Source organism: Rhinopithecus bieti, unplaced genomic scaffold (genome assembly GCF_001698545.2).
Source record: "Rhinopithecus bieti isolate Rb0 unplaced genomic scaffold, ASM169854v2 scaffold_3854, whole genome shotgun sequence".
NCBI classification, from domain to species: domain Eukaryota; kingdom Metazoa; phylum Chordata; class Mammalia; order Primates; family Cercopithecidae; genus Rhinopithecus; species Rhinopithecus bieti.
Genome location: NW_016804356.1, coordinates 1,605,909 through 1,632,212, shown reverse-complemented (window position 1 = coordinate 1,632,212; position 26,304 = coordinate 1,605,909). Strand labels below are relative to the sequence as shown.

Genomic DNA, 26,304 nt, shown 5'->3' with positions numbered 1-26,304 from the left:
CTTTATTTCAAGTTTAGCCATTTTTCATACAGTATTTTTATTTCTACTTTCTTCATCCTCATTCTGAAGAGGAATTAAACTATAAGCTTACCGGTACGTCACCTCTGTAAGCTAAATGAGGATACATTTTTATTGATTACACCTTTTCATTGCTTTCAAAATGAGCAATAATAACATAATGATTATTGGACACTTCCCATAACATAATGATTATTGGACACTTCCCATTACCACGCTGTCAGCTAGTTCATAAAACTGTACCTTAAACACATTAAAGGAAATTCAGGATCACAATACCAATTTTATGGTAATGTTTTAAAGAACAGATTCAGTATCAGCCAGTTTTGTTTTTCCAAACTGAATCAGACATTTGCACTATGACCAAATAATACTAATAAACTAGAACTTACCTGAACTGTAAGGAGAATGGCAGGTGTATTTCTATGTTTTCTTTATTTCTCATATATCCCTTCTATATGTAAATAATACTAATACTCAAGTCTGTTTGACATTTTAGTCTTAAAGTCTGCATATCCATAGTACCTATAACATTCCTAGAATTGTAACCACCCCAATGGGTTCTTCCTGCCCACTGCACAAATAAAGACCACAGCATTGCAGTAAAAAAAATAAAAATAAAAATAGTTTAATTGACATGAGGCTGGCCATGCCACGTGGGAGGAATTATTCCTCAAACCAGTCTCTCTGAAGGCTTATAGGCTAGGGGGTTTTTCAAAGGCAGTTTGGAGGAAGGGATGTGGGTGGGTTGAAATGGGTGCTTGCTACTGATTGGTTGGGGCAGAGATAAAATCATAGGGGGATCAAAGCTGTCCTCTTGAGCTCACTTGCTTCTGAGTGGGGCCATAGGAGCAGAGGTTGGCGGGTCCAGGTGGCGTCATGGGTGTCAGACATGCAAAAAACCTGAAAATCTCAAAAGGCCAATCTACAGTAGTGTTGTTATCTACAGGCATGGCTGGCAATCATTTATTTATGCACCTTACCAGAATTCAGGCTCTTCTCCTCCCCCTAGCCTGGTGGTCTCTCATTAGCTTTACAAAGGTGGTTGAGCTTTTGGGAAGGCCTGTTATCATTTAAACTATTAACATAACCTAACTATCTTCCAAAGTTAGCTGGCCTAAGCCCAGAAAAAACTAAGGCAGCTTGAAAGCTAAAGGCAAGAGGAGAGATTGACTAGATTAGATCTCCCTCTTCATAATTTTTGGAAAGGCAGTTTTAGAATTTTTTCTAGCCACTGTTTTTTCTCACTATCCAGAATTCTAGTAAGTGAAATCCCAGGAAAAACTGCATGTAGTATACTCACTACTTTTAATTATTTGCACTTTCATAAATTTGATCATGAGCAATACCTTCTAAGGTGACTATACTGTGTCCTTCCCTATATGCAGTCTTTAGAGTTTCTGAGGAAAAAGATTGAGAGGCGTAGATTTGTATGCAGGTAGGTTTTTGAGGAGTGCTTTCAAGATCAGCATCTGTGAGGGAATAAAGGAAGTAGAATTTGGCAGATAGAGTAATTGTGTTTGAACTGCAGCAAATGCCTCCTTCAGCAAAGGGAGGAATGAAGCTGAGATGACCCTTAGCATTGTCCTGCCTTGAGGCCTTTTTATTGTTGGACTTTTTACTATTTTTACTATTGTCATGCCTTGGGATTTTTTTACTATCATGACCAGTCATTCATGAATGCAGGCTGCCTTTGAAGAGAGGGCATGACCTTGGCTCAGACAGCTTTCTGTGGCCATGGAGAATTCCCAAAGAAGAACTAAACTGGATGGTTACCAGCCACCAATAATGCCAGCAGATGGCAGAATAGTTGCCTCATTCCTGAAGAGAAGATCTGGGCAGCACACCACAGTATCCACTACAGTCCACCTTTTGCACTACTTGAATCCACCTGGGAATGGTTCTTCTGGATTGATTGATCTCTTTTCCTGGGGGGAAATTGTAAGAGGGAAGGTTAGTAGTGTGAGTTACAGTCCTTACACCTGGTCTTGAGGCCTCTCTGATACTCCTTATCCCCATCATCTACATTCTATTGTAGATTTCCTCTGCTAGTCTCAGTGTTTTATGTGGTTGGGGTGGCCTAGACTGTCATCACTGAAAAAAAACTGAATGAAAATGGTCAGCCTTTGAAATCATGTTTGCCTAGGATCTGATACCAAATACTCAATTGAGGTGAACCAAGAGTAATTTATTTGCATTTTATCTTTTCCATGATGAATCTTGAAATGCACAACTTTTAATAACAAAAGCTTTAAAGACTCAGGAAGGACAAGGTGGCCATGATGGTTCTCCATGAGTCCATGCTTAATTAACATTAGACATTCTAACTTTTGAATACTAGTTGTTTCTCCAAATTAGGTGAATAGTACTGATAACTAGTGGGTTATCATAGGTAATTTGACTTAGACCATGGAGTTCCTTCAAATTTTATATCTAAACAATTTCAATATCAGCTGATTTAGTATGAAAATAAATTTTTGTTCTACTTGAGTTAGCAGTTTTATAACCCAGTCTTTTCATCAAAATTCCAGGAATCCTTACCCAGTTTGAATGATGTGATTGTAAAGTTATTAGAAACCTGTATTCAAGAGTGCTTTTAGGGTCCTTTCCATTCTTTCGTGAACCTCCTAAGAGACACTATACTCTAGCATTTTGCATGCTTATGAAGTTTTCAGAAACTGCATCAGCATTAAGCACTTAACCATGGAAATGACTTTAAACAGTTATAGTTAAAAACACAATTGACGGCCGGGCGCGGTGGCTCAAGCCTGTAATCCCAGCACTTTGGGAGGCCGAGACGGGCGGATCACGAGGTCAGGAGATTGAGACCATCCTGGCGAACACGGTGAAACCCCGTCTCTACTAAAAAAATACAAAAAACTAGCCGAGCGAGGTGGTGGGCACCTGTAGTCCCAGCTACACGGGAGGCTGAGGCAGGAGAATGGCATAAACCTGAGAGGCGGAGCTTGCAGTGAGCTGAGATCGCGCCACTGCACCTGTTCAAAAAAAAAAAAAAAAAACAGAAAAAACACAATTGCAAAGCAAATGTGTTATTTTCTGTGGTTTCAATCAACATACTAACCTAATTATATTTGATAGCATCTACTCGACATATTAGAATTAATTTTAGAAATCCCATACAATTTTGGAACATATATTAATATCATTCACTAAAATATAAGCTGAAGAAGATTAAACTTTTTTATTATTTTTGGCAATGCTTTCTGTGTAACTAAACATGTTAAATAATTGCTCGCCTTTCTTTTAGATGCTTTGGGGGCCCTCTGTAGGATCTCAAAGTTAGAGGTCAGAAAAGACCATTTTGAAGCTGAAATTTGATTTTGGAAAGGTTGTCAAATATATTAAAGTTTTAAAACACTTGGTATTATGAAATAGAACTCCAGGTTACCATAAGTCATTCATTTAGCCAAAATGATGACTTAAAAAAATTTTAAAGGCAAAAACCTTTACTTGTTGATAGAGGGAAGACTTAGCTTTTCAGTCTGTCTCTTGTCTTTGCCTTCTTTTTTTTCCAGTAGTTTATTCAAAAGGCAAACAAAAATCTTTTATTATCTTTTAATATTACATGAAAATTTGTTTAAGAGAGAAAGCCAGATTTCACCCTTGCATTAGTGTACTATTAATGTCCACCTCAATTTTTAATAAAACCTTGTGGACAAACCTTCCCAATCTTAATCAGTTTAACCATAAGGTGAGTTTCTCATAAACCTTTTATAACCCTTTACAAATTTTTGTAAAAGAGCAGATTAGTGCTTTAAGAAAATCCTGTTTGTGCTTTTATTTCAATGTTCAATTTACAGAAAATACACCTTTACATTTACTCAGTATATTCACACACAGAATTTTTTTACGTGATTAATTTTTACAGACCTTCCACAACTGTTCAAACCTTTAGCTTATTCTTACTTAATTTAAAACAATCCTTTAACCCTCTAAATTAGGCAAAATTTACATTCCTATGCCATCTTACAATCTTTTACCAAAAACGAATTTCATTGTCCTCACACACCTTGCGTGTAAAACTATTTTTTCAGTAGTCTCAATCACATGTTATAATGGTAACTCAGCAACTTTTGATGTATAAATTTTCTTTCACAAATCTTTTCATGACTTACACAAACCATGTTTTGGACTTTTTGACTTGCCCTGTACATTCCTCTTTTTAAACAACCAGTTATTTTACCTTAGGACAAGAATTTACCATACAAGATCCTTTCTTGTGTAAAATTCATTTTCTTTATAACCTTCTTTGCATAGCTAGGGGGCATGTCTAATTCCGCATGTCCCCAGGCCTTGTCTAGAATCTAATGCTCCAAAATAGGAAAACTTTTTCAAAAGCGTAAGAAGCAGTTTATGACCTTAAAGCATTTAGCAGACCTAGTATCTGACCAATCTATTTTAAATTAGACCAATCTAATTTAGTCCAAATGTCTTTATTTTACCAATAATCTTTAAAGCTGTTTTTATTTCCCAAAGATTACTAAAGTTACATGAACTCACATTACAGTTTTACTTTCCTGACAAAATATGTAAGCACTTATTTTCTTAAAGCCAATTAATTAGAGCTCTTTTATATAAACATTACACACACAACACATATATAACTACCCAGATAAATGTTTTATTTGCCAGTTTTTAATTTTTTAAATTGTATTACTGGCTTTAGGGTGGAGTCCTTGGAGGAACAGGGCCAGGAAAGTGTGCAGTTTCCAGGCCCTAATAACCTGGCACAGCTGGAAGGCAAAACAGCTGCCCAAAATTAAGGATCCTATTTTACACCAGATCCTGGATCCCAAAAGACCAGACCCTTAGATTTTGAGGGAGATTTATCCATATCTGATTGCTGGGGTTCCATGAGGAAAACAGATTTTTTTCAAATAGGGTCTCTGACACCTCCTGTTTTTCCCAAGGAGTCACAGGCTGTTAGAGCTTGAATATCTACTTTTTATTAAGCTAACTTTGAACTATAGCACTTTTTTACAAAAAGTCCTTTTAAATCTTGTATTACCCAACCCTGGCTAGCCAAATGGCCAATATTTCTGTGTTCAGAAAAAGGAAAATTTAAGATGGTTCATGGAGGGGAAGAGAATAAACAAATGGTAAAGGCCACACAGTTATCACACCAGAAAGCACTCTTTCCCAAAGCCAGGAATGGAACCCTGCACCTAGGCCACCATTGTGAAAAGAGAAAGCAAAGCCACATGGTTACAAGGTCAAGCTCCCAAAGATGTAACTGACCAGTTTGCTCCGCCGTCTTCAACAGCAGGCTTGTGGGGTCCTAGGTACACATTTTATCCTAAGATACCCCTCTTTATGGCAGAACAAGGCAGAAAGACACACAGAACACACCAGATTTACTATAGCTCAAGGTCAACCTCAGAAGTTTCTTTTTTTTTTTGTAGTAAGTAAAACTTTGCAGAGAGATAGACGGTGACTTTTACCACTCATTTAACCAGTTTGCACAGAGAGAGGCCAGAGTCTGACTGGTAAGAAGTTCTTACCCTTTTGCCAACATGCCAGGTTCTGGGTTCCCCTTCCCTGAGCAGCCCTAGTGACCTTGCTTGCCACAGTGTAGCCCTGGGGCTAAGCCACATCATAAGGGAAAATCATCTTTTTTTGTTTGTGTGTTTCTACAGGCAAAAGCCTCTCAGTTTTGCAAGTTGCTGCCCAAGGGGTTGCATGGGGTAACCCAATTAACATTTTTTGTTCTGGCCAGAGTGAAATACGTCAGATAAAACACAGACATCAGCCACTCAGCATTGAACTGGCAAGGCTCAAACTTGCTCCTGATGGGGCCCTGTCATCTTTAATCCATTTTTAACCGAGAGGGACTTTACTGAGGGGAGGGCCTCTAACCCAATCCTATCCTTTACTCAGGTAAAATGTACCCCATTACTTATCCAAAGGCAGCCGATTGGTGCTGCAGTCTTTTTCCTTTGTATTGGGATAGTAACTTAAGCTGAAAGATTAGCAGATTTAACTTTTCATTTTTAAATGCACTTCCATGCATTGTTTATTCGGAACATTCCACAGTAAGTTACCTTTAGTAAGAGCCATTTCTGTAAGACTCCATTGCTTTCTGTGCCTAATGTGTAAGCATGAAGGAACTCAGTTTTTCAGAAATTAAGAATCTCATTTTTACCTAAAATATTGACTTTCCTCTAGGGTTCCCTTGATAAACTTAACCAATAATTTTTTTCCTACCTACGTGCACAAGAAAATGAAACAAAGGGGTAGAACACAAAATCCCCACGAATTTTAAGAAACAAATTTTACACCCCTACAATATTATCATTTGCTACCAGTTTTCTTTCTGACCTAGTCTGATGTCAGAGGCCTCTAACTGGATCCAGGCCAATTAGTTACCAGATGAAATCCATTCCTAGACCCAGTCCAGTTTCTGTCATGACTTCCAAACCCAGTTTGGATCAGAAATTTGCTCAAAGAAACTCAGAGAGCTCAAAACACAAATCCATTGGAGCTCCAAAATCTAAGAGAGAACTTAGCCACAATCTCCAGCTGTTTCAAAAGATCAATGGATACAAGTGGGTCCTGCAGTTACTTTGCATGTTCACTCAGTGCTCCTGGGGTCATTAGAAGCTCTTCTTCTGATCCCACTTCTGACACCATCTGTTAAAAGAAAAACTTCAGCCAAATTAAATTTAAAGGAGTTTAATTGAGCAATGAATGATTCGCAAATTGGGCAGCCCCTAGAATCATAGCAGATTCAGACTCCAGGGGTGCCTTATGGTCAGACAAATTTATGGACAAAAAACGTAAAGTAACATACAGAAATCAGAAGTGAGGTACAGAAACAACTGGATTGGCTACAGCTTGGCATTTGCCTTATTTGAACCAGTTTGAACACCCAGCAGTGTATGACTCGTTGAAGTATGGCTGCTGAGATTGGCTAGGACTCAGCAATTGTTACAGGCTCATACTCTTAAGTTAGGTTTTCAGTCTTGTCTACTTAGTAAGTTAGGTTGCAGTTCATCCACAAGGACTCAAATATAGAAGTACAGAGTCTTTCTCAGGCCATATTTACTTTTCCGTAACAGGGCAAATGAATGGGAGTATTGCTTAGGAGACAAATGTTTGTAGAAACTTTCCAAAACAGGAATAATTCTTCTTTCAGAGAGTCTCAATGTGGGATTCTTAGTGTCTTAGAATCCTTTAAATTGTATGCATACTTTTGTGAGCTTGTGTCTGGGGAGAAGGCCTTGAGGATATTTACCAAATACAGTGTACTAGACATTGTACTGGTGGGCACTGATGTCACAAAGATTCGTTTTTCCATTTATTCATGTATTCAACACAGATTGATATCCGTCTGTGTCAGGCACTGGGAACATAGTAGTGAACAAATCAGTTCCTGTATTCATTGGAGCTCATTTTCTGGGTATGTAGAGTAGGTAAAGGGCCACATCCAAAAATAATGCATAAATATATAGCATATCAGGAGGTGGTAAGCGCTGTGAGAAAGAAAAATTCTGGGTAAAGAGAGAGTGAGGGGGTGGTGGGGTGTGTTAATAGGGTAGCCACGGACATTTGAGGAGAAACTGAAAGGAAGGGAGGGAGGCAGTCATGGAGTTGTGGAGGAGGAACATTTCCGGGAGAGGGAATGGCAGGTACAGAGGTTCTGGGCGAGCCCCTGCCCTAAATGCTCCAGGGTCAGCATGGAGGCTCTGTGGCTGGAGCAGGAGCAGCGAGGGAGAGAGTGGTGAGGGATAAGAGGAGAGATGGAGCAGGAGGCCTGATCAGGTGGGTTTGGTAGACCATTGTAGAGACCATGGCTTTACTCAGAGCTGGAAGGCCAACAGAGGGTTTTGAATAGAAAAGTAACATGGTTTGTCTACATGTTAGAAGCCTCCCCTGCCCTCTGGGTGAAGCCTAGGCCATTGAGGGACCGGGGTGGAAGCAGTGAGACCACAGGCTACTGGACGAGTCTAGTGGCAAGTTGGTGGTAGTCTCACTTGGGGAGCAGCAGTGGAGGTGGTAAGAAGTCATCGGTTTCTGCATATGTGGATGTATTTCAAAGATGAATGTTTTACAAAGATGAATACAATTTTTTCTGGGTTTTCAGAGTTTGAATCTAGTGAGGAAATCAGATCTGTGACAGATTATTTCAGTATATGATGATAAGAGCAGGGATAGAGAGCTGGAGGATAATGGAGTTATGGAGCCTTTCCTGGGAAGATTCAGGGTAGGAAATGGCAAAAGATAAGCTGGAGTGGTTGGCCGAGGCCAGACCATGGAGGCTGTCACTGACCATGTTAAAAATTTGGACTTTATCCCAAAGTTGATGGAAACAGTTAAACAGCATTGCTCAAGGAAGTAACACACTCCAGTTCTCAATCTAGGTTCTCCAGTAACTCTGGTGAGTATGAGAAAGAGGGCTCTCAGCAGGTAAGACAGAAGGCAAGGAAACCAGATAAGATATTGCCATTGTCCAGGGCAGAGAGGAAAATTTATTAACCGCTTGCTATACATCGAGCATTATTCTAAGCACTTTACGTGTGTTAATTAATCCTCAAAACAAACCCTATCAGGTAGGCATCATTAATATCTTCATTTCAACAATGACCAATGCATGGCCTTGAGCACAAAGAGGAGGCTAAGTGAACTTCGTTCAGGAAGGTCACACAGCTGTGAGCAGGAGGAGGATTTGAACCCCAGCACCCTGGCTCAGGAATTCAGGTTCTTATACACTGTGCTGCAGTGCATCCCATGAAGATGAGAGCCTGGAGGTTTAGGGAAAATAATGGGGTGAATCTTTTATTTTGTCCCAAACTGAGTTAGTAAGTTTTCTGTATGTGTGGCTGTATTTCAAAGAAATCTAATTAAAATAAAATGTTAATTTTATATTACTGTTCTAGCAGTATCCGTAAGAAACCTACCCTCATACCATCTCCTTCTCTCCTTACTTAGAGCTTGGATTGTCTCTTTCTTTGCAATCTCATGCTGCCTTTCTGCATCAATCTATTCAGGGTGTCTCTTTGGATAAAACAATATTTGAAGTCATCACCTTGTCAGGTAACCCAAGACCATGCTTTTGTCTAATGTTAGAAATTTTTTACTGTTGGAAGTAGTACATTAGACTCCATGTTCATTGGTTCTCTTTTCCCCATAGCTTGTGTTTGGAAACAGCTAGAATTAAGTGAATTAACTCACTGTCACCAGAACATGGAGTTGGTGTGAAATAAGCTGGCACCTCAGGAAAAAGTGTATCTTTTGACTAATTACTCAGAATATAGACGTAGACTATAAATGTCATATATAACTTATTTTTCCAACTGTCAAAATGTGCATAATTTCTCAAATAACTTAAAACGGAACTAGTATTTAACCCAGCAATCCCATGACTTGGTGTGTATCCAAAAGAAAATAAATTGTTCTACCAAAAAGACGCACACATACGTATGTGCATCACAGCACTATTCACAATAGCAAAGACATCGAATCAACCCAGGTGCCTATCAGCAGTGGATTGGGTAAAGAAAATGTGGTACATGTACGGCACGGAATACCACCCAGCCATGAAACAGAACGAAATCTTGACATTTGCAGCGACATGGATGCAGCTGAAGGCCATTACCCTAAGTGAATTAACACAGGGACAGAAAACCAAATCCCTCGTGTTCTCACTTGTGAGAGCTAAACATTGAGTACACATGGATACAAAGAAGGGAACAGACACCAGGGCCTGCTTGAGGGGAAGGAGAGAGGGAGACAAGGGTTGAAAAAGTACTGGGTACTATGCTCAGTACTTGGGTAACAGGATCAGTCATACCCCAAACCTCAGCATCACACAATACACCTAGGTAATAAGCCCGCACACGAACCCCTGAAGCTGAAACAAAAGTTGAAATTACATTTTAAAAATGTGGAGAATTTGAATAGTGCAAGGAATGTATACAGAAAACAGTGTCTGGAGAATGCCTGACTTAGTTTGCCGAAAAAGTGTCGGCTCTGCTGCCTTGCCTCCAGTGGATTACCCCCAGGATGATCTTATTTCTTTCTCTGTTTAGATCAGGGAAGTACTGAGCATCAGCGTCTTTTCCATGTGGCTGTTAATGATACCGTTACAGTTTCATAAACAACAATACTTATCATACCTTAGGCTAAATGTTCTCCAAAAAAAAAAAAAAGGAAATAGAAACTTCCAGCCCTGACAGGTATTCAAGCCTAAAGTGTGATACAGAAAAACAAAAAAATAGAAAAAAAATCCATTGTTCCCACAAAGATACCCTGTAGTGACAGGTGGGTGGGAGGAGTGTTGGTAAAGCCATAGTGACAGGGCTTGAGGGCCACAGTCCTTGAGGGCCTCAGTGCATATTGTTGGTGTCCCTATTTGCCCAAATAACAGAGAAAGATTGTGGGCTGGGAAGGGAGGGACTAGTTCAAAGAAGATAGCACAGTGTCTGCAGCAGAAACCAAGGGGCATGAGTTTTATTCGGGAAAACCAAGAGGGATTTGAAATGAGTCAGTGGCTACTGAGCAAGCAGGGTTCAGAATCCCCATATTTTCCAGAAACTCGAGTGTCTTAACAACACAAAGGTCAGTGTTCTCAGCACAGGTTCAGGCAGCTCTAAAGCAACAGCCAGTCCTACCCAGCCCTTCCTTCTCAGCTCACGTTCCAGGTAAGGAGTATTTTTATTTTCGAAATCCAGGTGCATAGTCAGGAGATGGGAGGAAACAGTGACACCCATCTTTTTAATGAGCGTTGCTACTGGAAAAAAAATTAGCATCACCCTGAATTTTATGTGATGTCAGTTAAATGAAGGTGTTTTATAGCACTTTACAACAAATTAGAATCAACCAAATTGAAAATAAGCCTAGCAGCTGGGATAAGTAATCAGGTAAGTGGCCAGTTTTGCTATTTTTGCTTTGAGCTGAAGACAGAATTTGAATTTTTAATGTCCCAAAGGTGTGAGACTCACAATTGGGGAGCGTGGTTTCTGGGATGATTGTTGAAGATGCAGGCAGCTCCATCTTGCCCTTCAGTCTCCAACTTGCTTGACACATTCCCTGGAAATTGGCCCTCGTATATATACATGTACACTGGAGAGAGGGTTGTGAATTAATGTAGGCTAGAGCTCTGCTTTTGACTGAACATTAGAGAGCAGACTGGAAAGAGATGACCCAGAACAAGGCAGTAAATCGTCCACATTAACCAAGAAACTCTAATGAAAGGACTGAAATTTATGCGAAGAATTTATGGCCACTCATGAAATCAGCCCAAATCAGAGGAACTATTAGAACACTTTTATGTTTTAAGAAAATGGGTACTGTGTTCATTTGCTGTGATTTGCATATAGTCAGAATGCCCTGACATGATAAATACTGGCTTTGGTGGACAGGATTTTACAGCAGAGCTTTGCACTCCATGAGCCAATGTTTCTTGCATAAATGCCTTGATGATTTTAGTGTCTAAAATATGTTCAGAAAACTGTTGAAAGGCCGCAGGAAGCTTTGCGAGGATAACTATTCAGGAATTGGTGCCCTGGGGTATACCTGATATGTGTGTGCTTGCCTTTGTGGGCAAAAGAAAGAGGAGCAAAAGAGGAGGCAGATGGGAGGAGTGTTGGTAAAAATGAAACTGCAGATCACTCAGAATGGAAGTATTAAAAGGGCAACAAATGAAGATACAATGATGCTTGCAATTATGGTTTATACAGAGAAATAGGCCATATTGAGTACATAATTTTTCTTTTTTCTCCTCTGCAGCTGATAGATTAAATGAAATAAACTAATCTGCAGAAAATCGATGTATCTAGGTTGTTGTCAGTCAACTTTAGAGAAAATTAAAATTTGCACAGATTTCTTACTACTTTCTACTTACACATTTTCTACTTGAAACCCTTTTCTCAACATACTTAAATGTTTACTATTTTATCTTAAATTTTTTTATCTTAAAAAATTCAGATAACTTTTCAATATCTACTGAAGCAGCAGATAATTTTACTCATAAAAAATTAAAAATGACAAGCAGGACATTCTCCCATAATTTCTTCAGCAGTAGCTTCTCCTTCCCTAAGCAGTAGCCCTTATTTGACTTTCAGGACTTTATACTTCAGGTGTGGATATGGAAAAAGTAAGTTTTAAGTTTCCATCATCATTACCTTTTGATAATTCTGTTCATTAGCAGTACCCTGAGCCAGTGGAGTAAGCAGGAAAAGCTGACTTCTCTACTGGGGTATCAGATAGATCATTACATCGTGGAGAACAAGGACAGATCTCCAGTGAATCCAGCTAATACTGAAAACATATCTACAGCACTGAGCTCCAACCTGACAGCCTCTAGTCTAGTGCTTGACCCTGTTCAGCGAACTTGGGTATTATTCAAGGTGGCACTTCCCTGGTTTGACAGATCATTGTGCTCTGAAAGCCTTAAAACATGCGCTTGAGTTGTAGAGGTTATCCATGGTATTTTGTTGCCTTGATAAAAATGGGTTCAGAGAATTGAGTGAATTTATAGGACAGGGGTTCAAATGTGCTGACCTTCTATTTCCAGAGAAAGGTTTGGTTTTTTTTGTTTTTTGTTTTTTCTCCCCACTACCTCTCCTCTTTGTTTTGTACTGCCCTCTCCTGGCTAATACATTTCTTAGTAATGAATATTTAGAGAAGCCAAGTGGCAGAAACACTGGGGGTTGCTATCATTTCTACTTTCCATTAGAAAGTAATTTCAGATTTTATTATATGAAATGCGGAGTTGACATATAGTGATTAATTCAGATGTGCATAGATACAAGATTGCTGAAATAATATCAATTGTTGTAGAAAATATCTGTATGAGAGCAATTTGGTCATTTATATGGACTTTGCAATGTTTATGAAAGAAATGATTTTACAATTTATTGCATCATTAGTCAAATTTTCTGAGTCACTGATGTGAAAATCCAGTGTTACTGGAAATAATTTGAACACTTTCTCTCTATGTTTGTATTTTACAGTGGCTGCTAATTTACAGAAGATTGTAGATGATCCCAAAGCTTTAAAAACATTGACATTTAAGTTGGTAAGTAGAAAGTTATGGAAAGAAGGAGGTAATATTTTGCCATGCTGTGCCAGCAGGGAATAATAATCTAGTTTAATAACCTACTCTGTAATTTTGCTGCTGTTGTTTTCTTTTAGAATCAATTTTTGCATTTGGAAACATTTGACTCTGCAACATTAGGGAACGTTTTCTGACTGTAACTGGAAATTTCCTCTTCTATGAGCATAGCTTTTTCTTTTATCATCACACCTTTGACTAAGAGTGGCCATGTGAGAAACCTAGATCGTTTTGCTTACAGTTTGTATCGCAACTTGACCATGAAGACAAAATTACACTGAATTCAAAGCAACACTCTTAATAAAGCTTTCCTAAGACAAAAGCCAAGTGGTTCTAACTTTTAAAAATAGGGGCTGATTGTTGTAGAAATGGTTTAGGTAATTGGAAGCAACTGTAGAACAACTTAAGGCTGGCGAGCAAAGACACAACATTTTACTTCCACATTTCAAATCACAGTAACAGATTTTTGTAGAAAGGAGATATTTCAACAGTTATTCTGCACTAGTAGATTTTAAACTTAAGTACTAGGTGGCCACAGAGATACAGAGTACTGGACATCCTGGGTGGTCAGAAATGGAGAGAAGTCCAGATAGTCTAAAGTGACCATTTTCCAAAAAGTTTTAGCAAACAGTACATTAAGGCACATTTTAAAAATCACAAGTTAATTTTATCAAAGGCTGGTCAGAATCCCAGAAGCAATTTTAGATCTAGATGACCAACACTTTGCTGTGCACAACATATATTGATGATCTTTTTTCTATTTGTAAAATTAAATGGAAAATGTGGGTGACCAAAAACGCTAAATGATTAGTTACAGTAAATGTGAGCCTGGTGCTAATTAACTTTCTGGGTCTTGCTTCCCATCTAATTTTAGATAGCTAGGCTGTGTGATAAAAGAAAAACAAAGATTTTCACAGAAAAGATATATCTGAAGGAATTCTTTTTGCTTTGATAAGAAAGTAACATTTTATTCAGATGTAGAGTGCTAGGTTAACAAATGGGAAAATCCCTCTTCTGGTTTGAGATGACACTGTCACCTCTTAATGTGTGTGTGTGTGTGTGTGTGTTTAATATGAGAGTATATTGATAAGAAAATGGCATCCTGTGTCAGTATTTCAAGCCAATGTATGTCCCTTTATTCATTTTTTTAATACCACCTCCAGAACATTTTCCTAATTTCTTTTATGCAAACAGAGATAAGAGTCTGAAACTCTCATGCAGGACTTTTCTCGTTTTATTATGAAAGAGGAACAGTAACCCTGGCCCTTTCCTACTCCCGAAGATTTTGTGAAAACAGCCGCTGTACAGTCTCTAGGTAAACCATAAGAATAATGTAAAACTCTCCCTCATCTCCTAATCGGCTTATATGTTTCTTAAATTCTCTCTGGATTCTGTCCTCTTCCCTGCATCTCCATTTCCTGCATCCAAGCAGGATTCTGTCATCTTCAGAAACTAATCTTCCTGCCACCAATTTGCCAGCTTTTGGCTCTGTTTACCACCCTGTGGCTGTAGCCAGAGTAATCCTCCTACAACCCCAAAATGTAGTAGACACAGTGTCTCCTCTGCCCTATTGTAAACCACATACCTGGGACATGGCTAATGAAACCTGGTCTGCCCCCACCCCTCCAGCTCTCCTGCTTTACCATTATCTCTGGTAGCAGGCCCATTTCACATCTCAGGAACCCCAGGCTCTCTGGGGTTGATTTGCCCAGAATCACACAGTGATCACACAGATCCTGAGTCTGGAAGCTGCAGACTCACCCCTGGTCTTGCCTCAAAGCCCATGCTGTCAACAGCCATTCATTCTTGGAGGCAGACCCCTGCGGCCTTAGGGTTGTACAGTTTTCTGTCATTTTGTAGATTCCTCCTTTTGGATGACTGGGTACATTTACATTGGCTGGGACTGAATCTACATTGGCTGAGACTGAATCTCCTTTGTACCTTCAGCAGATTGAGTAATAGTGGCCTGTCAGGCACAGGAGAGTTTTAGAAACAATTCCATATATGTTTTCCTTCCCATTACAGCTTGAAAATGTAGTAGTGTGGTATTCACAGTAAATGGAAATTGATAGTTTATTCTCGCCAAAGATAAAGATGTTAAAGAAAACCAAACTCAGGAGGGACCTTATTTCTGTCACTTAACTTTCTGTCCAGCCCTTGTTAAGCCCCAGGAGGGCTTGTTTGTAGCTATCAACTGCCAGCCGGTTTAAGATCGACTTGACAGAGCTAATTTGAACTGGTTTTTGGCCTGATCTTGCATAGGACACTAACATCTCGATAAACTGCAGAGATTCAAATGCATTTACCCTCATTCATCAACTTGGTTATTTTATTCAGGAATAAAAGATCAAAGTATTTTAGCAGCGTTTTTCCTCATAAGCTGCTGCTGCGCATGGTCCCTTTATCTCTCAGCTGTTTATCATTATTTTAATCTCAGTGCCTTTCATTACTTTTTAAAGGAAAATGTCAGGGGCCTGAAAATTGTGTAAAGAACAGCAGTGTCATGATACTGTGGTTCTTTACCGCCCTGCACAGTGGTTTCACTCAGGAGCACTGGGATACTTTAAACATTAAATGCCTAAGGCCGCAGGGGTCTGCCTCCAGGAATAAATGGTTGTTGAGAGCATGGGCTTTGAGTCTAGACCAGGGGTGAGTCTGCAGCTTCCACTGTGTGATCCTGGGCAAATTAACCCCAGAGAGCCTGGGGTTCCCAACATGTGAAATGGGTCCTGTTGTAGGACCTAGTGTCTGGGTCCTGCAACAGATATTCTGATTTAATCGCTCTTGGTGCAGCCTGGGCTGTGGGAATATTAAAAGGACTTCATGGTGGTTCCAGTGTTCAGCAAACCCTGAGAAGCATTCCACAGGGAGGATAATAAGTAGGATTTCCATGGTTGGTATGGCCAGGGGCTGGGAGATCAGATTCTTCTCTTCACTTTTAACAAAGTGGTTTGGGCATAGAGGGCATTTCAGCTCAACTGTTATGTGCTTTGAGTTTGATGTATTAGTAGTGTTTTATTGTTGTAAGCCTTGAGACAGGTCTTTATTTTAAGCCATTTTGAATGGACTACTGAGCAGTTTTGTAAGTAGGTGAATCTTCCTGCTTTCAATGTGGAATTTTTGAAATTGCATTAGAAAAAACATGAAATAAGATACATTTAATTTGCCCTTGAAGACAGAATACAAATTTTGAGAACATGTAATTAACATCTAATTGGTACACATTAACATGAGCATTATAGATTTTAGTTACTGAAGTTTAATAGTATTATATGTATTGCAGATAGAAATTTCATAAGCATTTTCACAGTGACTAAAAGGACTTCTTTTTAGAGGTTCTCAGCTTCTGCATAATTGGAGGCTGCATGACTAAGGCAACATTTTGCAAAGTGCAGGTAAAGTCAAGCCTGAAAAGGAGTAAAAACTCCCTAAGAGTTTTAACTTTCTTCTCCTACTGAAGGGGTAGAAAAGTGAGACAAAGATCTTCAAGGAAACTTCCAGTTCCAGAAGGTCCACGTGGCAGCTCTGTGCCTCCTACTCCCAGCCTAAAAGAGTGGCTGTCCACATGTGGCCCCCAGACTGACAGTGTCAGCATCCCTTGGGAACTGGATTACAATGTAAATTCTAGGACCCCATCTCAGGACTAAGGAATGAGAATCTCTTGGGGGGTGGGACACTGGAATCCGTTTTAACAAGCCCTCCAGGTGATTCTGATGCAGGCTAAAGTTTGAGAACCAATGCTTTAAAGGAAACTTGTAGTTTCACAGTGGGAAGCACTGGGATAGACCGGTGGTTCTCAGACTCTATGGTGGGGGCCACCTCAGACTCTCCTGGTGATTCCAAAGTGCACCCGCATTTGGGGTGGAGGCATTCCTTGTCAGTGACGCCAGGCAACCATAACTTCAGCTCCTCCGTGGGGGGCAGCCACACCTGCTGTCATGGCAGGAGGGGTGAGGAGGTGGGTGTTCAGGAATCAGAATACACCCTGAGTGAGAGCGTGCATGGTGTCATACGCTGTCCTACACTAGGTCATACACTAGGTCCCTGATAATGTAGACATTTTCCTTTGGTAGGAGGGCAAACTGTTACCTCTGCCTTCTTAGGGATTTTTGGCTGGGCCTGGAAGTAAACTGACATGAAACAGATTAACCGGAGAAAAGCATACATATTTGTTTAATCTAAGTTTTACATGACCTGAGAAGCCTCATAAAGAAATGAAGACCCTGTTAGAATTGAGCACACATACTGAGTTGGACAAAGCAGTAAATGATGAAAGGGGCAAGGCAGTGGGGGGCTGGGATGAGGGTTCATTGTGGAGAAGTGACTAGGAACACGAGGATGAGTTTAACAAGGTTTGTTTGTGTAGATGTCTGTCAGGGACTTCAGCTCCCCACCTCTGGTGATCAGAATATCTTTCTTCTTCCAGGTGCAGGGAGGAAACCTTCCACATGGGAGTTTTAACTCCTGCCTTTAGGAAAGTCAGAGGGCCCTTCCTGCATCTGTTGCTGTTGTTTTTTAAAGTGTCTTTAACTCAAAACAATGAAATAGAAGAGTGGCATATTTGGGGATAGCACGTTCTGAAGCATGGGCCTCAAACTTCTGAGTTTCCCTGAGCCCTTTCTAGGTGACCCTGGATGTCAAAACTCTTTGTGACTTGCCTTTTCCACTGTGTTGGTGTAAAGCCATAGTGGGTAAAACTGGTAATGTCAGCACACATGCAGCGACATCAGACTGCACTAATAGTCATTGTGTTCCTCAAAGCCAGGCACTGTCACTCACTGTGAAAAAGCAAAGCCAGTTTCATTTGAGAATTTTCCTAACAAGGCAGGAAACATTACTGACTTCATTGAATTTCAGCTACAGGACACATCTTTTCGGTTTTCAGCGTGATGAAGTGGGAATCACTCCTTCATTATCCGGGTGTACATTGACAGTCTCCAGGAAAAGCACTTGTGAGATTGTTTGGTTTGAGCTTACCTACGTACTTTTCTTTCTTCATGAAACATCATTTTACTTGAAAGAATAGCTGACAAACTGTGGTTATTCAGACTCGGATATTTGGCAGACTTTTTTTCAAAATGAAGAAAGTAAGACTGACACTTTAAAAAAAAAAACAAAACTGATGGCCGGGCGCGGTGGCTCACGCCTTTACATTATCCCAGCAGTTTGGGAGGCCGAAACGGGCGGATCACAAGGTCAGGAGATCGAGACCATCCTGGCTAACATGGTGAAACCTCATCTCTACTAAAAATTAAAAAAAAAAAAAGAATTAGCTGGGTGTGGTGGCGGGCACCTGTAGTCCCAGCTGCTCAGGAGGCTGAGGCAGGAGAATCACTTGAACCCAGGAGGCGGAGGCTGCAGTAAGTTGAGCTCGCACCACTGCACTCCAGCCTGGGTGACAGAGCGAGACTCTGTCTCAAAAAATATGAATAAATAAACAAATCTGACAATATTTGTTGTTGATAATAAATTCAAGCTTTCAAGCAAAAATAGGATTTTGGAAAACTTGTATTGCTACTGTAAGCTTGATAGTAATCCAGTATTTAAAGACTTTTCTGATGAGATTGGTGATGGGTGTTACTAATGAATATGATTTGTTGACATTGTATAATGAATTGTTCATATTGTATAATAAAACATGTCAACCATTTAGAAGATCTGCATAAGTCAGTGATGCTTAAAGTCATGCATGGGTAAAAGGTCCACTCAAAGTGCAAGGTAGACCAATAGACTTTAAGGTAACAGGGCATGAAAATACTGTGGTTTCAGAGTGTACATTGCAACTTACATTAAAGAAACTGTCACTTGGCAAGTTCTAGTGCAGTAACAAATGATATCCACAACTATTTGGAAAAGCTATCAAAATAATCTTCCCTCTTTCATACATATTTGTATGAGGCTGGATTTTTTTTTTGTTTTGTTTTTTTCGTGTACTTCAGGGTAAACAGCATAAAACAGTAGATTGAATACAGAAGTAGGTATGAGAATCCAGCTGTCTTTTATTAAGCAAGTCATTAAAGAGGAAATGTAAAAGTCATGCCACTCTTTGAGTTTTCTTGCAGTGGGTAGGGGACTGTGATTATTTTCATAAAGATTTTATTTATGTTTGTATGTAATCAGTTTATTATTGTTAAGTTTAATGAATTAGTAAAGGAATATTTTAAAAATGTTTTAGTTTTAAGATAGTATAATTAACCTATGTAAACCTATTTTATGTTTTTAAATATACTATTTATATTATTACTTTAATATCGACATAGTTTCAAATAATATGTTTAAAATACTTTTAAATCTCTCAGTTTTAATTTCTGAGACAGTCAGTCTAACGAGAATAACCCACATAAGCAGACACTTTTTGGACTCTTCAATAATTCTTAAGAGTATCAAGAGAGTCTGAGAACCCAAAGTTTGAACATTGCTGTTTTGAAGGGTCATTGGTTCCTTTCTCTGAATTTCAAAGTCGTTTGCATATCACCCTCATTTGTGCTTTCCAGGCTGAGAGAGCCCTGGACTCAGCAGTGAGAGCCCAGGTAGCAGAGGAAGGAGGGCTGAGCGCCTTGAAGCAAACAGCCAAAGGTCTTGGCCAGGAGACAGACATTCCAGTGTAGCTGTGGGAGGCACTGAGGACCCAGGGTGGGTAGGGACTTTGTGAAGACTCCTTCTGTGATGTTCTCACCATAACCACTGGTTTATCACCTACCCTAGTAAGTCCTCATTTCCATTACTCTTCACAGGAAAGGATTTAATATTCTCATTTCTAGTCAGTTTAACCACTATTGGATACTGTAGTTTTATTCTAGTCATTTTAACCTCCTGATATTCACATTGCCAAATTTCTGATGAAGCTTTGAAGTACATTTTTGTATTTTACATTTGGCAATCTGACCTTCTTGTCACCACCAGCAGCCGTAATTTGTCTTTGGATGTTTGTCAGTTGCCTGTTAATTACACAGTTGTCTGCCATTATTCAGTGGGTTGAGTAAATGATGTTAACAAGAGCTACACATGAGAGAAGGGAAGATTTAGGAAGGTAGATAAAGAAACTGATAACACAAGGAGAAAATGGATAGGTGTGTCAGTGTGACACCACCAGAAATACCTCAGCCAAAATGCCCTCTGTGCCTGTACTACTTTGTTGAAGGTGATAAGAAGAAGAGCATTTCAGAGCTCATTGCCACTGTCAACACAAACAATGACAATTTTACTTCACTGAATATCTGATCTGTCAAATGAAACCAGAGATATCACTGGATAGGTACAAAGTAAATTCCTTTCTTTAAATACTGATTAATATTTTTATCCTTTAGGCTAGTGACTTTTTTACATAAGCATAACTACTTACATAGATAGAATGTTATTTTAAAGACAATCATTTGAAAATATTCAAGGTACAAACATTATAGTTAGCTACTTATTTAATAGAAAATGCTAGAGTTGATGCTGGTACACTGTGAACAGTACAGTTCAAAAAACAGTACAGTACGTAATCTAAATGTATACAAGCAGTGCTAAGCAGGTTAATTGTGGTGATTGGAAAGGGCACTTTTCCATGGGAAACTAATTGTTGTAACAATAATTTAGCTGGAATTAGGCTCTGAAAAGGATTGTATGATCCTTTGGTAAATAATTGCCCATTCCCAGTCATTCATCATACTTTTTTCTCCCCTCCTTGTTGTTCTTATGTAATGTCCAATTCTGATTTATGTACTGTAGGATGAGAGGCAGCTTAGAATGGTGATCTGAGGGGAGAGAGAGAGAGAGAGAGAGAGAGAGAAAGAGAGAGAGAGTCTCTCTCTAAAAGCAAGGGGGAGAGGTCAGAAGGAAAGTGAAAATAACTTATTAATTAGGACCAGTGAGCGGTTTGAAGGGCAATGGCTTCTTTCTTTTTGAGACAGAGTCTTGCTCTGTCGCCAGGCTGGAGTGCGGTGGTGCGATCTCGGCTCACTGCAAGCTCTGCCTCCCGGATTCAAGTGATTCCCCTGCCTCAGCCCTCAGCCTCCCGAGTAGCTGGCACTACAGGCATGTGCCACCAAACGTGGCTAATTTTTTATATTTTAGTAGAGACGGGGTTTCACCATGTTGGCCAGGATGGTCTCAATCTGCTGACCTCATGATCCGCCTGCCTCGGCCTCCCAGAGTACTGGGATTACAGGCATGAGCCACCGTGCCCAGCCAGGGCAATGGCTTCTTTCCAGTTCTTTCTGATTTTGAAGTAAGAAAAATAAAGTATTTGACACACCATAATTTTGGCCAATTTTAGGCAATTAATATGTCTGAAAATATTACAAACAAAATTCTTTTATAGAAAAGAATTGTTATAATACCTTTCCCTGTAAAATTTATTCACTGGTATTTATATAGCAGTTCTCTCTAATGAGCCCATCCCAATACTTGGTGATGATTTTTTTCTGGCAAGTTTTATAGAAGAGATGAGTTTGGTAAAAACTAAATTACTCCTGAGTGACCTGTTAGATCTCTTCTGCTTATTTTCATGTTGTTTTCAGAATGATTACTAAGGTGATTTAGTTAGAAAGTATATTTAAAATAATTTTATTTAGTTGTTGAAAAATTTGTTTGTGGTTTCTTAGCAGTGGTGTTTCATTGACTGTTCCAAAACTTCCAGCCTGGGCATGGTATTTTAATGGATGACAATCTCTTCCCACCTCTGTTCTGTACTTCATAGCATGATATGGCCACAATGCTGACAGCACTTAGCTTCCAGGAGTCATTCAAGAGAGTGGCTGGCATCTCTCTTCTGGAAGAAACGGGACACATGGTCCCATACCAACTGTGCCTTTGCTTAGATCTGCCATCATAGGAACAAGACATTAACAACCAGCAGCAGCAGCAGCAAACCAGCACTGAGGCTTTCTTTTTCCCTTTCCAGGCATCTGGCTGTGATGGGTCGGAGATTCCTGACGAAGTGAAGCTGATTGGGTTTGCTCAGTTGAGTGTCAGCTGATGTATGTCCCTTGATGTCACCCTGATCTGTCATGTCCCACCCCCCCCCACACTCCCTTCAACCCTCCCTCTTTCTGCCCATTTCTTCCCACCCCCTCACTCCCATTTCCCAGCAAAATCAGAAGATTGTGAAGAGGCCAGCTTCAACGAAATTGGATAAAAAAATAATTTTTTAAAACTTACAACACTCCGAGTTCTGCTTTATTCTCTAGCAATCCACAGTACAAGAACAAGCAAATGCCACAGCTGCACGACTGTTGCTAATTTTTCCAAAGGCTATTTAATATTCTTAGCAATCAGTTTGGATATCCCTTAAGTGAAAAGAATCTGAAATACACTCAGGTGGTCTTATTTATTGGCAACAAAAGGAATTTTCTATCCAGAAGCCTATTTCTCCTTTCATTGTCGTTATTTCTGTTATAATACTTTAATTGTACATCTGACAATACTGCCTCTTTTATGTTGTATTTAGAAATTAATATACTTATAAAATTAAGATTTATTAGCCAAACTTGAATTCTAGTTTTAAAACTGACTGTGAATTTTATTTTCATATATTTATGCATTACACACCTTAGCTATAAGAAAAAAAGGGTTTTGAATATATGCTTCTTGGAGTTAATCTCGTTATTTAAACAAAAAGTTTTGGGTCTATCTTTGGAGTATTTGTAACTTCTAAATTTTGAAATGACTGAATTAGGAATTTGGATGCTTATTCTTTTAGTTTGTTTGCCTAAAAGCCAATTTACAATCTGACTGTCTCTTGGGAGAGGGAGGTGCCTTGCAAACTTTCACATTAAGAATGTGCCTGAGGCTGCTTTACTCTGGAATAGTCTCAGATCTAAAATTTCCTCTACATAAGGTGGCATATGTTATGTTTTGCTTCATTGGACCGTTTAGAATCCTATGTAAAATGTTGCCATTCTGTTAGATTGCTAACTATATACCCATCTCTGATTTGGCTCTCCTTAAGTGATAGGATTTGTTATTCTAAAGGTGATAAACTTGAAAATATCAGAATCTGAGTTTTACTTGAAATTTTGCAGAATACCCAGCTGGAGTGAAAATGTTCTGAAAGGGTTTTGTGCAATGACTAAAAGGTAAAACGCTGTTGAGGTTCAAGAATAAATACTTTCAACCCAAGTAGCCCTCTGCTTGACTATATATTATGGAACTAGTAAATGTTAGGATTTTGAAAATTGGAGTCTAATCTTTCAGGGAGGTGGGCTCCCAGGATGGTACCATTGCTCTTTCCTAGCTAACCCTAGATATGGCAGCTCTTTAATGTACTTTAAAAAGCAAATATATATTACTAAGGAAAAAAAGTTATTTATAATTGCCTTGTCATAATTGTTAAGGTGTTCTAGAGCCATTTGCATACAATTTAATGTAATTTCATTCCATTCTATTGTTTACACAACGATTACTCAAAGATGACTGCAAAGGTAAAAGGAAAATAAAAGTGTATTGCACAACGAGATTGTTTTGCATTGTTTCTTTCCTCCTTGAGATATAATCTGCATTACTGCATTGGCATATAGCACTTCCATAAAATGCCTAGTAAGAGTTAACTGGTGAAAGCGCACTAGAGGCAGAGTAAAGAGGCGTCATGCTTCCAGTACAGAATTGGGTTGACAAGTAACTTGAATTAGCATGAGGAGAGAATGAAAGGCAAACATTTCTACTCCATGTAGACAGATGGTCTTGGAATTAAAACCCCTATAGGGCTATAGGGGACAAGAGAGAGTAATTCCTTCCAGCCACTTCGTTCATTTTAGTGCTGTTAGTCCCTGAAACTCAGAGTGGTTGAATGACTTGTCCAAGGACCTTTATAGGACTACTTGCAGAGGTAAACTTCCCAGGATCCTGGTTTCCTGACATTCAGAGCATGTTCTTTACACTCTTCTGTACAACTTGTAGGTGAAAAGACAAGACCCTCATCTTCTAAGAGGATAAAATGTACATGAATAACTGAAGGACTTTGAAACATGGAGACTAGTCAAAAATCAAAATTGGAGTCTAATCTTTCAGGGGAGTGGACTCCCAGGATGCTGCCATTGCTCTTTCCTAGCTAACCCTAGATGTGGTAGCTCTTTAGTGTACTTTAAAAAGCAAATATATATTACTAAGGAAGTTATTTATAACTGCCTTGTCATAATTGTTATATCGTTTAATATCTGTATTTAAACGTGGTTACAAATATCATTTAATGTCTGTATTAAATTTCCACCCGTATTTTCGCATCCATCCTAATGGCATTTGAGGTAGTTTGCATACATTCATACAATAGGATAGAGATGTAAAAATGCATAAAGAAATTAGGATGAAGGGACAATAAGAACTGGCTTACAAGATGAATTCAAGGATAAAGTTAGTACGTAAAAATCACCACGAGGGCCTACATAATTGCTAGAATACACAAATGTGGACTAGAGCTTCCTACCCACCATACTACTTTAATTCCCAACTATGCAGAGCAATCTATGAATTCCGTATAATCCTTATCAAAATTTTAAAATTGTATTACCCACAGAAATATGAAAAATAATCCTAACATTTGTATGGAACCACAAAATGCCCTGAATAACCAAAGCAATCTTGAGGAAAAAGAGCAAAACTAGAAGCATCACACTTCCTGATTTCAAATTACATTATAAAGTTATAGTAATCAAAACAGCATGGTACTGATATAAAAACAGACCAGTAGAACAGAATAGAGTCCAGAAATAAACCCACACATGTATGGCAATTTTTGACATGAGTGCCAAAAATATACAATGGGAAAAGGACAGTCTCTTCAGCAAATTTTGTTGGGAAAACTGTATATCCACTTGCAAAACAATGAAATTGGACCCTTATCTTACAACAGACACACAAATCAACTCAAAATGGATTAAAGACATTATAAGACATGAAACTATAAAACTTCTAGAAGAAAACAGGAAGAAATCTCCTTGGCATTGGTCTTATCAATGACTTTTTGGATATGACACCAAAGGCACAGGCAACAAAAGCAAAAATAAAGTGGGATTATATGACACTAAAAAGCTTCTGCACAGCAAAAGAAATAGTAGACAAAGAGCAAAAGCAATCCATAGACTTAGGAAATATTTGTAAACCATGTATCTGATAAGGGGTTAATATCAAAATGTATAAAGAACTCATATAACTCAAGAGCAAACAACAACAAAACATGAAAAATAGTCAAAGGACTTGAATAGGTATTTTCCCAAAGTAGACATATAGATGGCCAATAAGCATATGAAAATGTACTCCACATCATTAATCATCAGGGAAATGCAAATCAAAACCACAATGAGGTATCATCTCACATCTGAAGATAAGTGCTGGCAAGGATGGGGAGAAAAGGGAGCACTTATGTGCCTATTGGGGGAATGTAAATTGCTACAGCCATATGGAATACAGTATGGAGGTTCCTCAAACATTAAAAATAGAACGAACATATAATCCAGCACTCCCACTTCTGGATGTGTAGCCAAAGAAAATAAAAGCAGTATCTTGAAGAGATACCTGTACTCTCATGTTCATTGCAGCATTATGCACAATAGCCAAGGTAGTGGAAATAACCAAAGTGTCCATGAATGTATGAATGGATAAAGAAATTGTTGTGTTGTTTTGTTCAGAGACAGAGTCTCGCTCTGTTGCTCAGGCTGCAGTGCAATGGCATGATCACAGCTCACTGCAGCCTTGACCTCTCAGGCTCAAGCAATACTCCCACCCCAGCCTCCCAAGTAGTTGGGACTACAGGTATGTGCCACCAGGCCCAGCTAATTTTTATTTATTTATTTATTTATTTATTTATTTATTTTTTGGTGGAGACAAGGTTTCACTATGTTGCCCAGGCTGGTCTTCAACTCTTGGGCTCAAGCGATCCTCCCACCTAAGCCTCCCAAAGTGCTGAGGCTGGCCAAGAAATTGTTTTATACACACACATACAATGGAATACTCTTCAGCCTTTAGAAAGAAGAAAATAACATCACTTGCAATGGCATGGACGAACTTGCAGGACATTAGGTTAAGTGAAATAAGCAGATACAGAAGAAAATTTCTGCCTGATCTCATATGTGGAATCTAAGAAAATGGTAGTTATGAGGGGCAGGAGGACAGGAGAAATGGGGAGGTGTTTATCAAAGGGTATGAAGTTTCAGTAATACAGGATGAATAAGTTCTAAAGATCCAATGTACAGCATGGGTACTATAGTTAATAATTTATACTTGAAATTTACTAA

General features: G+C 39.1%; 1 protein-coding gene across 1 annotated transcript in view; it reads left to right on the top strand.

Annotated features, from left to right (window-relative positions):
* STK39 (serine/threonine kinase 39) overlaps nucleotides 1-23,534 on the top strand; it is a 304,142-nt gene extending 280,608 nt beyond the window's left edge. Inside the window, 2 exon segments of the mRNA XM_017867497.1 lie at nucleotides 12,993-13,057; nucleotides 21,981-23,534. Of these exon segments, the coding sequence (XP_017722986.1) occupies nucleotides 12,993-13,057; nucleotides 21,981-22,055 (140 nt within the window). The 3' untranslated portion in view covers nucleotides 22,056-23,534.
* The last annotated feature ends 2,770 nt before the right edge of the window (nucleotides 23,535-26,304 follow it).